This window comes from Carcharodon carcharias, chromosome 3 (assembly GCF_017639515.1).
Source record: "Carcharodon carcharias isolate sCarCar2 chromosome 3, sCarCar2.pri, whole genome shotgun sequence".
NCBI classification, from domain to species: domain Eukaryota; kingdom Metazoa; phylum Chordata; class Chondrichthyes; order Lamniformes; family Lamnidae; genus Carcharodon; species Carcharodon carcharias.
The window spans coordinates 6076075-6091586 of NC_054469.1; the positions used below are offsets into that span (position 1 = coordinate 6076075).

The following is a 15512-nucleotide window of genomic DNA, read 5'->3' on the forward strand; positions in this document are numbered from 1 at the left end:
TCGCTCGCTCTGCCTCTCTCTCTCTCTCTCTCGCTCGCTCTGCCTCTCTCTCGCTCTGCCTCTCTCTCGCTCTGCCTCTCTCTCGCTCTGCCTCTCTCTCGCTCTGCCTCTCTCTCGCTCTGCCTCTCTCTCGCTCTGCCTCTCTCTCGCTCTGCCTCTCTCTCGCTCTGCCTCTCTCTCGCTCTGCCTCTCTCTCGCTCTGCCTCTCTCTCGCTCTGCCTCTCTCTCGCTCTGCCGCTCTCTCGCTCTGCCTCTCTCTCGCTCTGCCGCTCTCTCGCTCTGCCTCTCTCTCGCTCTGCCGCTCTCTCGCTCTGCCGCTCTCTCGCTCTGCCTCTCTCTCGCTCTGCCTCTCTCTCGCTCTGCCTCTCTCTCGCTCTGCCTCTCTCTCGCTCTGCCTCTCTCTCGCTCTGCCTCTCTCTCGCTCTGCCGCTCTCTCGCTCTGCCTCTCTCTCGCTCTGCCTCTCTCTCGCTCTGCCGCTCTCTCGCTCTGCCGCTCTCTCGCTCTGCCGCTCTCTCGCTCTGCCGCTCTCTCGCTCTGCCGCTCTCTCGCTCTGCCGCTCTCTCGCTCTGCCGCTCTCTCGCTCTGCCGCTCTCTCGCTCTGCCGCTCTCTCGCTCTGCCGCTCTCTCGCTCTGCCGCTCTCTCGCTCGCTCTGCCTCTCTCTCTCTCTCTCTCTCTCGCTCGCTCTGCCTCTCTCTCTCTCTCTCGCTCGCTCTGCCTCTCTCTCTCTCTCTCTCTCTCTCGCTCGCTCTGCCTCTCTCTCTCTCTCTCTCTCGCTCGCTCTGCCTCTCTCTCTCTCTCTCTCTCGCTCGCTCTGCCTCTCTCTCTCTCGCTCGCTCTGCCTCTCTCTCTCTCTCGCTCGCTCTGCCTCTCTCTCTCTCGCTCGCTCTGCCTCTCTCTCTCTCTCTCTCTCGCTCGCTCTGCCTCTCTCTCTCTCTCTCTCTCGCTCGCTCTGCCTCTCTCTCTCTCTCTCTCTCGCTCGCTCTGCCTCTCTCTCTCTCTCTCTCTCGCTCTCTCTGCCTCTCTCTCTCTCTCTCTCTCGCTCGCTCTGCCTCTCTCTCTCTCTCTCTCTCGCTCGCTCTGCCTCTCTCTCTCTCTCTCTCTCGCTCGCTCTGCCTCTCTCTCTCTCTCGCTCGCTCTGCCTCTCTCTCTCTCTCTCGCTCGCTCTGCCTCTCTCTCTCTCTCTCGCTCGCTCTGCCTCTCTCTCTCTCTCTCTCGCTCGCTCTGCCTCTCTCTCTCTCTCTCTCTCTCTCGCTCGCTCTGCCTCTCTCTCTCTCTCTCTCGCTCGCTCTGCCTCTCTCTCTCTCTCGCTCGCTCTGCCTCTCTCTCTCTCTCTCTCGCTCGCTCTGCCTCTCTCTCTCTCTCTCTCGCTCGCTCTGCCTCTCTCTCTCTCTCTCTCTCGCTCGCTCTGCCTCTCTCTCTCTCTCTCTCGCTCGCTCGGCCTCTCTCTCACTCTCTCGCTCGCTCGGCCTCTCTCTCTCTCTCTCTCGCTCGCTCGGCCTCTCTCTCTCTCTCTCTCGCTCGCTCGGCCTCTCTCTCTCTCTCTCTCGCTCGCTCGGCCTCTCTCTCTCTCTCTCTCGCTCGCTCGGCCTCTCTCTCTCTCTCTCTCGCTCGCTCGGCCTCTCTCTCTCTCTCTCTCTCGCTCGCTCGGCCTCTCTCTCTCTCTCTCTCTCTCGCTCGCTCGGCCTCTCTCTCTCTCTCTCTCTCTCGCTCGCTCGGCCTCTCTCTCTCTCTCTCTCTCTCGCTCGCTCGGCCTCTCTCTCTCTCTCTCTCTCTCGCTCGCTCGGCCTCTCTCTCTCTCTCTCTCTCTCGCTCGCTCGGCCTCTCTCTCTCTCTCTCTCTCTCGCTCGCTCGGCCTCTCTCTCTCTCTCTCTATCTCGCTCGCTCGGCCTCTCTCTCTCTCTCGCTCGCTCGGCCTCTCTCTCTCTCTCGCTCGCTCGGCCTCTCTCTCTCTCTCGCTCGCTCGGCCTCTCTCTCTCTCTCGCTCGCTCGGCCTCTCTCTCTCTCTCGCTCGCTCGGCCTCTCTCTCTCTCTCGCTCGCTCGGCCTCTCTCTCTCTCTCGCTCGCTCGGCCTCTCTCTCTCTCTCGCTCGCTCGGCCTCTCTCTCTCTCTCGCTCGCTCGGCCTCTCTCTCTCTCTCGCTCGCTCGGCCTCTCTCTCTCTCTCGCTCGCTCGGCCTCTCTCTCTCTCTCGCTCGCTCGGCCTCTCTCTCTCTCTCGCTCGCTCGGCCTCTCTCTCTCTCTCTCTCGCACTCGCTCTGCCTCTCTCTCTCTCTCTCTCTCGCGCTCGCTCTGCCTCTCTCTCTCTCTCTCTCTCGCGCTCGCTCTGCCTCTCTCTCTCTCGCGCTCGCTCTGCCTCTCTCTCTCTCGCGCTCGCTCTGCCTCTCTCTCTCTCGCGCTCGCTCTGCCTCTCTCTCTCTCTCTCTCGCGCTCGCTCTGCCTCTCTCTCTCTCTCTCTCTCGCTCGCTCGCTCTGCCTCTCGCTCGCTCGCTCTGCCTCTCGCTCGCTCTGCCTCTCGCTCGCTCTGCCTCTCGCTCGCTCGCTCTGCCTCTCGCTCGCTCGCTCTGCCTCTCGCTCGCTCGCTCTGCCTCTCGCTCGCTCGCTCTGCCTCTCGCTCGCTCGCTCTGCCTCTCGCTCGCTCGCTCTGCCTCTCGCTCGCTCGCTCTGCCTCTCGCTCGCTCGCTCTGCCTCTCGCTCGCTCGCTCTGCCTCTCGCTCGCTCGCTCTGCCTCTCGCTCGCTCGCTCTGCCTCTCGCTCGCTCGCTCTGCCTCTCGCTCGCTCGCTCTGCCTCTCGCTCGCTCGCTCTGCCTCTCGCTCGCTCGCTCTGCCTCTCGCTCGCTCGCTCTGCCTCTCGCTCGCTCGCTCTGCCTCTCGCTCGCTCGCTCTGCCTCTCGCTCGCTCGCTCTGCCTCTCGCTCGCTCGCTCTGCCTCTCGCTCGCTCGCTCTGCCTCTCGCTCGCTCGCTCTGCCTCTCGCTCGCTCGCTCTGCCTCTCGCTCGCTCGCTCTGCCTCTCGCTCGCTCGCTCTGCCTCTCGCTCGCTCGCTCTGCCTCTCGCTCGCTCGCTCTGCCTCTCGCTCGCTCGCTCTGCCTCTCGCTCGCTCGCTCTGCCTCTCGCTCGCTCGCTCTGCCTCTCGCTCGCTCGCTCTGCCTCTCTCTCTCTCTCTCTCTCGCTCGCTCTGCCTCTCTCGCTCGCTCTGCCTCTCTCGCTCGCTCTGCCTCTCTCGCTCGCTCTGCCTCTCTCGCTCGCTCTGCCTCTCTCGCTCGCTCTGCCTCTCTCGCTCGCTCTGCCTCTATCGCTCGCTCTGCCTCTCTCGCTCGCTCTGCCTCTCTCTCTCTCTCGCTCGCTCTGCCTCTCTCTCTCTCTCTCTCTCGCTCGCTCGGCCTCTCTCTCTCTCTCTCTCTCTCGCTCGCTCGGCCTCTCTCTCTCTCTCTCTCTCGCTCGCTCGGCCTCTCTCTCTCTCTCTCTCTCGCTCGCTCGGCCTCTCTCTCTCTCTCTCTCTCGCTCGCTCGGCCTCTCTCTCTCTCTCTCTCGCTCGCTCGGCCTCTCTCTCTCTCTCTCTCTCGCTCGCTCGGCCTCTCTCTCTCTCTCTCTCGCTCGCTCGGCCTCTCTCTCTCTCTCTCTCTCTCGCTCGCTCGGCCTCTCTCTCTCTCTCTCGCTCGCTCGGCCTCTCTCTCTCTCTCTCTCGCTCGCTCGGCCTCTCTCTCTCTCTCGCTCGCTCGGCCTCTCTCTCTCTCTCGCTCGCTCGGCCTCTCTCTCTCTCTCGCTCGCTCGGCCTCTCTCTCTCTCTCGCTCGCTCGGCCTCTCTCTCTCTCTCGCTCGCTCGGCCTCTCTCTCTCTCTCGCTCGCTCGGCCTCTCTCTCTCTCTCGCTCGCTCGGCCTCTCTCTCTCTCTCTCTCGCTCGCCCTGCCTCTCTCTCTCTCTCGCGCTCGCTCTGCCTCTCTCTCTCTCTCTCTCTCTCGCACTCGCTCTGCCTCTCTCTCTCTCTCTCTCTCGCGCTCGCTCTGCCTCTCTCTCTCTCGCGCTCGCTCTGCCTCTCTCTCTCTCTCTCTCGCGCTCGCTCTGCCTCTCTCTCTCTCTCTCGCTCGCTCGCTCTGCCTCTCGCTCGCTCGCTCTGCCTCTCGCTCGCTCGCTCTGCCTCTCGCTCGCTCGCTCTGCCTCTCGCTCGCTCGCTCTGCCTCTCGCTCGCTCGCTCTGCCTCTCGCTCGCTCGCTCTGCCGCTCGCTCGCTCGCTCTGCCGCTCGCTCGCTCGCTCTGCCGCTCGCTCGCTCGCTCTGCCGCTCGCTCGCTCGCTCTGCCTCTCGCTCGCTCGCTCTGCCTCTCGCTCGCTCGCTCTGCCTCTCGCTCGCTCGCTCTGCCTCTCGCTCGCTCGCTCTGCCTCTCGCTCGCTCGCTCTGCCTCTCGCTCGCTCGCTCTGCCTCTCGCTCGCTCGCTCTGCCTCTCGCTCGCTCGCTCTGCCTCTCGCTCGCTCGCTCTGCCTCTCGCTCGCTCGCTCTGCCTCTCGCTCGCTCGCTCTGCCTCTCGCTCGCTCGCTCTGCCTCTCGCTCGCTCGCTCTGCCTCTCGCTCGCTCGCTCTGCCTCTCGCTCGCTCGCTCTGCCTCTCGCTCGCTCGCTCTGCCTCTCGCTCGCTCGCTCTGCCTCTCGCTCGCTCGCTCTGCCTCTCGCTCGCTCGCTCTGCCTCTCGCTCGCTCGCTCTGCCTCTCGCTCGCTCGCTCTGCCTCTCGCTCGCTCTCTGCCTCTCGCTCGCTCGCTCTGCCTCTCGCTCGCTCGCTCTGCCTCTCGCTCGCTCGCTCTGCCTCTCGCTCGCTCGCTCTGCCTCTCGCTCGCTCGCTCTGCCTCTCGCTCGCTCGCTCTGCCTCTCGCTCGCTCGCTCTGCCTCTCGCTCGCTCGCTCTGCCTCTCGCTCGCTCGCTCTGCCTCTCGCTCGCTCGCTCTGTCTCGCTCGCTCGCTCTGTCTCTCTCGCTCGCTCGCTCTGTCTCTCTCGCTCGCTCGCTCTGTCTCTCTCGCTCGCTCTGTCTCTCTCGCTCGCTCGCTCTGTCTCGCTCGCTCGCTCTGTCTCGCTCGCTCGCTCTGTCTCGCTCGCTCGCTCTGTCTCGCTCGCTCGCTCTGTCTCGCTCGCTCGCTCTGTCTCGCTCGCTCTGGCTCGCTCGCTCGCTCTGGCTCGCTCGCTCGCTCTGGCTCGCTCGCTCGCTCTGGCTCGCTCGCTCGCTCTGGCTCGCTCGCTCGCTCTGGCTCGCTCGCTCGCTCTGGCTCGCTCGCTCGCTCTGGCTCGCTCGCTCGCTCGCTCTGTCTGGCTCGCTCGCTCGCTCGCTCGCTCTGTCTGGCTCGCTCGCTCGCTCGCTCGCTCTGTCTGGCTCGCTCGCTCGCTCGCTCGCTCTGTCTGGCTCGCTCGCTCGCTCGCTCGCTCGCTCTGTCTGGCTCGCTCGCTCGCTCGCTCTGTCTGGCTCGCTCGCTCGCTCGCTCGCTCTGTCTGGCTCGCTCGCTCGCTCTGTCTGGCTCGCTCGCTCGCTCGCTCGCTCTGTCTGGCTCGCTCGCTCGCTCGCTCTGTCTGGCTCGCTCGCTCGCTCGCTCGCTCTGTCTGGCTCGCTCGCTCGCTCGCTCGCTCTGTCTGGCTCGCTCGCTCGCTCGCTCGCTCGCTCTGTCTGGCTCGCTCGCTCGCTCGCTCGCTCTGTCTGGCTCGCTCGCTCGCTCGCTCGCTCTGTCTGGCTCGCTCGCTCGCTCTGTCTGGCTCGCTCGCTCGCTCGCTCTGTCTGGCTCGCTCGCTCGCTCGCTCTGTCTGGCTCGCTCGCTCGCTCGCTCGCTCTGTCTGGCTCGCTCGCTCGCTCGCTCGCTCTGTCTGGCTCGCTCGCTCGCTCGCTCGCTCTGTCTGGCTCGCTCGCTCGCTCGCTCGCTCTGTCTGGCTCGCTCTGTCTGGCTCGCTCGCTCGCTCGCTCTGTCTGGCTCGCTCGCTCGCTCGCTCGCTCTGTCTGGCTCGCTCGCTCGCTCTGTCTGGCTCGCTCGCTCGCTCTGTCTGGCTCGCTCGCTCGCTCGCTCGCTCTGTCTGGCTCGCTCGCTCGCTCTGTCTGGCTCGCTCGCTCGCTCTGTCTGGCTCGCTCGCTCGCTCGCTCGCTCTGTCTGGCTCGCTCGCTCGCTCGCTCGCTCTGTCTGGCTCGCTCGCTCGCTCGCTCGCTCGCTCTGTCTGGCTCGCTCGCTCGCTCGCTCTGTCTGGCTCGCTCGCTCGCTCGCTCGCTCTGTCTGGCTCGCTCGCTCGCTCTGTCTGGCTCGCTCGCTCGCTCGCTCGCTCTGTCTGGCTCGCTCGCTCGCTCTGTCTGGCTCGCTCGCTCGCTCGCTCGCTCTGTCTGGCTCGCTCGCTCGCTCGCTCGCTCGCTCTGTCTGGCTCGCTCGCTCGCTCGCTCTGTCTGGCTCGCTCGCTCGCACGCTCGCTCGCTCTGTCTGGCTCGCTCGCTCGCTCTGTCTGGCTCGCTCGCTCGCTCGCTCGCTCTGTCTGGCTCGCTCGCTCGCTCGCTCTGTCTGGCTCGCTCGCTCGCTCGCTCTGTCTGGCTCGCTCGCTCGCTCGCTCGCTCTGTCTGGCTCGCTCGCTCGCTCGCTCGCTCGCTCTGTCTGGCTCGCTCGCTCGCTCGCTCTGTCTGGCTCGCTCGCTCGCTCGCTCTGTCTGGCTCGCTCGCTCGCTCGCTCTGTCTGGCTCGCTCGCTCGCTCGCTCGCTCTGTCTGGCTCGCTCGCTCGCTCGCTCGCTCTGTCTGGCTCGCTCGCTCTGCCGCTCGCTCGCTCTGTCCCTCTCGCTCGCTCGCTCGCTCTGTCCCTCTCGCTCGCTCGCTCGCTCTGTCTCTCTCGCTCGCTCGCTCGCTCTGTCTGGCTCGCTCGCTCGCTCTGTCTGGCTCGCCCGCTCGCTCGGCCCCTCCCGCCCGCCCGCCCGCTCGGCCCCTCCCGCCCGCCCGCCCGCTCGGCCCCCTCCCGCCCCGCCCGCCCGCTTGGCCCCTCCCGCCCGCCCGCCCGCTCGGCCCCTCCCGCCCGCCCGCCCGCTCGGCCCCTCCCGCCCGCCCGCCCGCTCGGCCCCTCCCGCCCGCCCGCCCGCTCGGCCCCTCCCGCCCGCCCGCCCGCTCGGCCCCTCCCGCCCGCCCGCCCGCTCGGCCCCTCCCGCCCCGCCCGCCCGCTCGGCCCCTCCCGCCCGCCCGCCCGCTCGGCCCCTCCCGCCCGCCCGCTCGGCCCCTCCCGCCCGCCCGCCCGCTCGGCCCCTCCCGCCCGCCCGCCCGCTCGGCCCCTCCCGCCCGCCCGCCCGCTCGGCCCCTCCCGCCCGCCCGCCCGCTCGGCCCCTCCCGCCCGCCCGCCCGCTCGGCCCTCCCGCCCGCCCGCCCGCTCGGCCCCGCCCGCCCCGCTCGGCCCCGCCCGCCCGCTCGGCCCCGCCCGCCCGCTCGGCCCCGCCCGCCCGCTCGGCCCCTCCCGCCCGCCCGCCCGCTCGGCCCCTCCCGCCCGCCCGCCCGCTCGGCCCCTCCCGCCCGCCCGCCCGCTCGGCCCCTCCCGCCCGCCCGCCCGCTCGGCCCCTCCCGCCCGCCCGCCCGCTCGGCCCCTCCCGCCCGCCCGCCCGCTCGGCCCCCTCCCGCCCGCCGCCCGCTCGGCCCCTCCCGCCCGCCCGCCCGCTCGGCCCCTCCCGCCCGCCCGCCCGCTCGGCCCCTCCCGCCCGCCCGCTCGGCCCCTCCCGCCCGCCCGCTCGGCCCCTCCCGCCCGCCCGCCCGCTCGGCCCCTCCCGCCCGCCCGCCCGCTCGGCCCCTCCCGCCCGCCCGCCCGCTCGGCCCCTCCCGCCCGGCCCCCGCCCGCTCGGCCCCTCCCGCCCGCCCGCCCGCTCGGCCCCCTCCCGCCCGCCCGCCCGCTCGGCCCCTCCCGCCCCGCCCGCTCGGCCCCCTCCCGCCCCGCCCGCTCGGCCCCTCCCGCCCGCCCGCTCGGCCCCTCCCGCCCGCTCGGCCCCTCCCGCCCGCCCGCCCGCTCGGCCCCTCCCGCCCGCCCGCCCGCTCGGCCCCTCCCGCCCCGCCCGCCCGCTCGGCCCTCCCGCCCGCCCGCCCGCCCGGGCCCCTCCCGCCCCGCCCGCCCGGCCCCTCCCGCCCGCCCGCCGGCCCCTCCCGCCCGCCGCCCGGCCCCTCCCGCCCGCCCGCCCGCTCGGCCCCTCCCGCCCGCCCGCCCCGCTCGGCCCCTCCCGCCCGCCCGCCCGCTCGGCCCCTCCCGCCCGCCCGCCCGCTCGGCCCCTCCCGCCCGCCCGCCCGCTCGGCCCCTCCCGCCCGCCCGCCCGCTCGGCCCCTCCCGCCCGCCCGCCCGCTCGGCCCCTCCCGCCCGCCCGCCCGCTCGGCCCCTCCCGCCCGCCCGCCCGCTCGGCCCCTCCCGCCCGCCCGCCCGCTCGGCCCCTCCCGCCCGCCCGCCCGCTCGGCCCCTCCCGCCCGCCCGCCCGCCCGGCCCCTCCCGCCCGCCCGCCCGCTCGGCCCCTCCCGCCCGCCCGCTCGGCCCCTCCCGCCCGCCCGCTCGGCCCCTCCCGCCCGCCCGCTCGGCCCCGCCCGCCCGCCCGCTCGGCCCCTCCCGCCCCCGCCCGCCCGCTCGGCCCCTCCCGCCCGCCCGCTCGGCCCCTCCCGCCCGCCCGCCCGCTCGGCCCCTCCCGCCCGCCCGCTCGGCCCCTCCCGCCCGCCCGCTCGGCCCCTCCCGCCCGCCCGCCCGCTCGGCCCCTCCCGCCCGCCCGCCCGCTCGGCCCCTCCCGCCCGCCCGCCCGCTCGGCCCCTCTTACCCCTCCCTGTGCACAGTCCCTCATGTCTCTTTATATCTCCTCTTTTCCCTCCACAGCCTCCTACGTTCTCTTCCTCCCCCCCACCCCACTTCCATCTGCACGGTCTCTCTTTCTCTTTTGCCCACTCACTCCAGCAATCTCTCTCACTCTCCCTCTTTCTCTCACTGTCTCTCCTGTAGGAGATTGTGATGCCGGAGGTATTATATGAAGAGGTGATTGAAGTTGATGAGCGAGTGGTTCTACAACAGGAGGGTTGCCAGCTACCTAAACAGGCTGGATTGGAGACAGTCGTGGGTAGGTTGTGTCCATGTCACAGCTCGTCGGTCACCTAGAATAGAATCTTTGAATTTCACAACTCATTGTTCCAGTGTCCACTCAGTGAAGGAGATCTCCCCATAGGCCCAACCACTACCCCTTCCTTCACTCAGTAAATTATATTTTCATTATCTACATCTCTTTTGAAAGTGGTTATGAATTCTTTTGTGTTCACCTGAAAGACCAATCGGTTTGGTAGCTCACTGAGACTCCTAATTCCACAGCACTATCTGTAGAAGAACAGTGTGTTTTCCTTGCGCTCTGCGTTGAGCTCTCAACCTTCAATGTTTCATATCTCTGACTCTCTCTCTCCCTCAGAGTCCCGCTGAGATGGGCTTCTGACCCCCATACCCACTCCATCATCAGGATTGCCTATTCCCACCTCCTTAACGTTAGCCATCTCCATCCTCCCCCTCAGCCCATCTCCTGCTGAAACCCTCATCCATGACTTGGTCACCTCTTGATTTCACTATTCCAATGCTCTCCTGGCTGGCCTCCCATCTTCTAATCTCCATAAACTTATGGTCATCCAAAACTCTGCCCATATCCTAAACCACCCCCCAAGCCCTGATCGTCCATCACCTCTGACATGCTCTGGCTTCCCATTAAACAATGCCTTGATTTTAAAACTCGCATCCTTCCTTTCAAATCATTTCATGGCCTCAGATCCTTCCCCACAGCACCCCTCTCCATCTCTGCAACCTCCTCCAACCCCACAACCCTCAAGTCTCTGGGCTTCTCCAATTACAGCCTCTTGAGCACCACTGATTTTAATTGCACTGCTATTGGCGGCTGTGCCTTCTCTGAAAATTTCTGGAATTTCCTTCCTAAACCTCTCCACCTCTCACCATCATGTTGTTCCTCAAAACCTTCCTCAGTTACACAAGTTGTAATATCTCCTTATGTGGTTCTGTGTCAAATTCTGTCTGCTAACAGTCCTGTGAAACACCATGGGACATTTCATTGTGTTAAAGACTCCACATAAATGCAAGTTGTTGCTAATTTAGGAGTCAATATCCAAAACATATTTAAAATTAAGGGGAGGTAGTGGCATAGTGGCATTGTCACTGGGTTAGTATTCTGGAGACTCAGGGTAACGTTCTTGAGATCGAATCCTACCACGGCAGATGGTGAAATTCAATAAAAAATCTGGAATTAAAATTCCAATGATGACCATGAAGTACTTTTGAACTGTAGTCACTTTTGTAATGTAGGAATGATGAAAAATATCGTAAAAACCCACCTGGTTCACTACTGTCCTTTAGGGAAGAAAATCTGCCGTCCTTGACTCCAGACCCACAGCAAACTCTTAAATGCCTCTGAAATGGCATTTAATCAGCTCTCAAAGGCATTTAGGGATGGACAATAAATGCTGGCCTAGCCAGTGATGCCCACATCCCATGGATGAATAATAAAAAAAAAATTGGCTGCTTCTTTCTGTTTTGCAGGATCCACGGGAGACCGTGTGGAAATTTGGAGAGCAGTGAACATGAAACAGCTGGAAGGGCAGCTGTTGGGGGTCCTATCGAGGGGCATCCAGAGCCTGGCAGTGGTCCTGCTGCATTCCTACACGTAAGACAGCGGGCAATTAACAGCAACCACTTCCCCACCCCCCACAACCCTGCCACCAAAACCCTCTGAATGCAATTAGGCTTTGTGGATAGATAAGCAACTTCTTCCCTCTGGTCCTAATTCACAGACACACTTCTTGTTCCAGAACATTCCCTGTTAGCATTGAAACTTCCCTTCGTACTACTTGTTCTGAATCATCTTTAAGTTCTTATTACATCATGGGGGTAACGGTGGTAATGACACTGGAATAATAATCCAGAGGCCCGGGCTAATGCCCTGGGGACAGAGATTCAAATCCCACCACAGCAGCTGGTGGAATTTAAGTTCAATTAATAAATGTGGAATTGAAAATTGGAGTTCTCAAGAAGAGTCATACTGGGCTTGAAGCATTAACGCTTTCTCTCTCTCCACAGATGCTGCCAGACTTGCTGATATTTTTCCAGTGCTTTCTGTCTTCATTTCAGATTTCCAATATCTGGAGTATTTAACTTTTATATCTGATCAGCCATGGTATACTGAATGGCGGAGCAGGCTCAAAGGGCTGAATGGCCTACTTCTGCTCCTAAGTCCTATATTTCTAAGTTCCTATGGTCCAATGCCTGTAGATTACAGATACAGCTTAGGAAATTATACAGGATACTTTTCTTCATTTCCACATTAGAATAATGACTACAATTCAAAAGTGCTTCATTGGCTGTAAAGCACTTTGGATGTCTGGTGGTCATGAAAGGTGCCATAAAAATGCATGTCTTTTTTTTTGTTCTTTCTTTATTAGCCAAGGTTTAGAGTATAAGAGCCATAGATGTCATAGATGACAGCTCCTCAAGTGTTTTTTTTACATGTGATGAGGGTTTCTCCCTCTACCACCCTTTCAGGTAGTAAGTTCCAGCCTCCCAACACTGAATGGAAAATGTTCTCCTCAACTCCCCTTTAAATCTTCAGCCCATTATTTTAACTCAGCCCCCTCTTTATTGACCTCTGACACAGGTCCTCCCTATCCATTCTGTCCAGGCCCTTCGTAATTTTATACATCTCAATTAAATCTTCCCTCAGCCTCCCCTGTTCGAAAGAAAACAGCCTCAGCCTATCCAGCCTTTCCTCATTGCTAAAATTCTCCATTCCTGGCAATGTGCTTGTCAATCTACCCTCTCAAGTGTGATCACATCTTTCCTGTGATACCTTGACCAGCACTGTACACAGTCCTCTTAGCTGTGGTCTAACCAGTGTTTCATACAGTTTTAGCACTACAACACTGCTCTTTATACGCTAGGCCACGTCTAATAAAGAGAGGGAAGAAAAGACGTGCATTTCTATAGAACCTTTCAAGACTACCGGACATCCTAAAGTGCTTTACAGCCAATTAAGTACTTTTGAATTGTAGTTATTTTTGTAATGTGGGAATGATTAAAAGTATCCTGTATATTTTCTTAACCACCTTATCTATCTGTCCAGCTACCTCGGGGACCTCTGGATGCACACTGCAAGGTTTCTATGTTCCTCTACACCTTTCAATATTCTATCATTTATTGTGTATTCCCTTGCCTTGTTTGTCCTCCCCGAATGCATTACCTCACACTCCTCTGGATTAAATTCCACTTGCCATTTTTTAACACCCAAAGCCTAACCTCCAGGCCAAACACCCTAAGCCTATCCGCTAATCACAAGCACTAACACTAACTCAAATCCTGTCCATAAATCGCATGGCATCTATAGTGCGATACACATCAGCCGTGTTATCGACAGTCATTGAGGCAGGAATGGCATGCCTGGGCAACTGAGACCGGCTAGTAGCACTCAAGGCATCGAGTGGCTGGGAGATAGGTTCCAGGATCTGGGTCTGATGATGTTGGGGGGAGGCGGGAAGCTGGAAGGGTTTCAACTTTTGTTGGCAAATTCTCCTGTGCAAAAGACTAGTGCCTGGGAAATCAGTCTGTTCTTTAATGCCCTCTTGTGCCAGTTCTGGAACATTTGCCCCCCCCACCCATCCAAGATGCCAAATCTGAAATATTCCCACGGTCTGCCTGTTTTAAAATTATGCGCTGCCAGTTCCGGAACATTCCCGCAAGCTGCTGGTTCTGGACAGTTCCCCCAAGCTATTGGTTCTGGAACATTTCCTTGAGCTGCCTGTTTTCAAACTGCACGATGCCTGTCCTGGAACGTTCCCTCAAGCTGACATATTCCTGGAAAATTCCCTAATCTTGCTTGTTGCTTCAATTTATGATTTGAATGTTCAGATTTCGACCCTCCCCTACAACTGAGGAGTATCTTTCTCAAAACAAAAACAGAATTACCTGGAAAAACTCAGCAGGTCTGGCAGAGTCTGGCGGAGAAGAAAAGAGTTGACGTTTCGAGTCCTCATGACCCTTCGACAGAACTTGAGTTCGAGTCCAAGAAAGAGTTGAAATATAAGCTGGTTTAAGGTGTGTGGGGGTGGGGGGGGTGTAGAGAGAAGTGGAAGGGGTTGGTGTGGTTGTAGGGACAAACAAGCAGTGATAGAAGCAGATCATCAAAAGATGTCACAAACAACAGAACAAAAGAACACATAGGTATTAAAGTTGGTGATATTATCTAAACGAATGTGCTAATTAAGAATGGATGGTAGGGCACTCAAGGTATAGCTCTAGTGGGGGTGGCGAGAGCATAAAAGATTTAAAAATAATGGAAATAGGTGGGAGAAGAAAAATCTATATAATTTATTGGAAAAAAACAAAAGGAAGGGGGAAACAGAAAGGGGGTGGGGATGGAGGAGGGGGCTCAAGACCTAAAGTTGTTGAATTCAATATTCAGTCCGGAAGGCTGTAAAGTGCCTAGTCGGAAGATGAGGTGTTGTTCCTCCAGTTTGCGTTGGGCTTCACTGGGACAATGCAGCAAGCCAAGGACAGACATCTGGGCAAGAGAGCAGGGTGCAGTGTTAAAATGGCAAGCGACAGGGAGGTTTGGGTCATTCTTGCGGACAGTCCACAGGTGTTCTGCAAAGCGGTCGCCCATTTTACGTTTGGTCTCTCCAATGTAGAGGAGACCACATTGGGAGCAAAGAATGCAGTAGACGAAGTTGGGGGAAATGCAAGTGAAATGCTGCTTTACTTGGGCCCCAGCTATGCCTGTCTCTTTATGATGATCTGCTTCTATCACTGCTTGTTTGCCCCTACAACCACACCAACCCCCTCCACTTCTCTCTCTCTCTCTCTCTCTCTCTCCCCCCCCCGCCCCCTACCCAACCGCCACACACACACACACACACACACACACACACACACACACACACACACACCTTAAACCAGCTTATATTTCAACTCCTTCTTGGACTCGAACTCAAGTTCTGTCGAAGGGTCATGAGGACTCGAAACGTCAACTCTTTTCTTCTCCGCCGATGCTGCCAGACCTGCTGAGTTTTTCCAGGTAATTCTGTTTTTGTTTTGGATTTCCAGCATCCGCAGTTTTTTTGTTTTTATCTATGTGAGTATCTTTCTCTCTCTCTCTCTCTCTCTCTCCCTAGTTGGTCTAATCATGAAAAACAGATTGGAGAATTGGCGAAGAGGCTTGGGTTCAAACACATCTCCCTCTCCTCAGAAGTGATGCCCATGGTGCGTGCTGTGCCTCGTGGTTACACTGCCTGTGCTGATGCCTACCTGACGCCATGCATCAAGAGATACCTCAACGGCTTCTGTGCGGGGTTCCAGGACAGTCTCAAAGTAAAGAGTTAACAAAGCGAAAAGACGAGACCTTCTTTTCTAGATATTAGTTTATAGAAAATAACTTTAAACTTCTAGTAATTTCACCGGTCCCCCAGCGTTGAGCATGAGTGAATGAGTTTTGGGCAAGTGTGCGTCTGTGCATGAGAGTGAGAGTACATGTGGGTGTCCGTGCACATATGGGTTATGGTAGGATAATGCTTCCATTACTGGGCTAGTAATCCAGAGGCCTGGACTAATGATCCAGACACAAGAGTTCAAATCCCACAACGGCAGCTGGGAAATTTAAATTCAATTAATTTTTAAAAAAAATCTGGAATATAAAGGTAGTCTCAGTAATGGTGACCATGAAACTAATGGATTGTTGTAATAGCGGCTGGAGGAACTGTGGTAATGTTCTGCACCGTCCAGTTGCGTAACGATGGATGCAGAAAGGAGCTGAACATTAGTTAAGGACAGAGCGTAGGTTCCTTCGATCCCAGGGCCCCCTCAATCCAAATGCTCTTCCACTTCTAGGATGTTCGGGTGCTGTTCATGCAGTCTGATGGTGGGCTGACTCCAATGGAGAGCTTTAATGGGTCTCGGGCCATCCTGTCAGGGCCAGCGGGTGGTGTTGTGGGCTACGCAATCACCACATACGGAGAAGGGTGTGCAGAGCCGGTCATCGGCTTCGATATGGGTGGTGAGTAACTTCCCTTTCTTCCCATCCCCTGCTGAGGAGCACCAACTTCTCTGTGTGGGATCATGGCCCCATTACCCCTCCCAGTGACATTCTCCCTCCCCTCAGATCCTCTGAGAAATTCTCTCTCTCTCTTTCCCCCCTGCCCCGCCCCAAGGATCCTCTAGAACAAACCCACACCCTTCCAAATCACCTGATGTAAACGCTGCTCCCCGGGATGAACTGATGTCCCCTTCCCCAACATGTCTTCATCGCCGCTGCTCAGAGGCACGTTGTGCTCCCCCCAGGTTTATCCAGTGTCTCCCATTCCCTCCCTCACTCCCTTGGGATTTTCGAGTGTCCCCTCCCCACCCTCCCAAGGCCTCGGAACTAACCAGTGCTCCCCTGCCTCTGGATTATCCAGTGTCCCCCCCCCCCCCCCCCCCCCCCCCGCCCCCCAAAACTATGCCTGAAGTGATACGCTACCCTTCACCCACTCCAACCGCACTGTACCTGGG

The 15512-nt window shown here is 60.7% G+C and overlaps 1 protein-coding gene across 1 annotated transcript in view; it reads left to right on the forward strand.

Moving 5' to 3' along the window:
• oplah (5-oxoprolinase, ATP-hydrolysing) overlaps nt 1-15512 on the forward strand; it is a 98814-nt gene that overhangs the window by 11009 nt on the left and 72293 nt on the right. Inside the window, exons 5-8 of the mRNA XM_041183147.1 lie at nt 8937-9051; nt 10521-10644; nt 14141-14336; nt 14853-15018. Coding sequence (XP_041039081.1) covers nt 8937-9051; nt 10521-10644; nt 14141-14336; nt 14853-15018 — 601 coding nt within the window. The remainder of the gene's footprint in view (nt 1-8936; nt 9052-10520; nt 10645-14140; nt 14337-14852; nt 15019-15512) is intronic.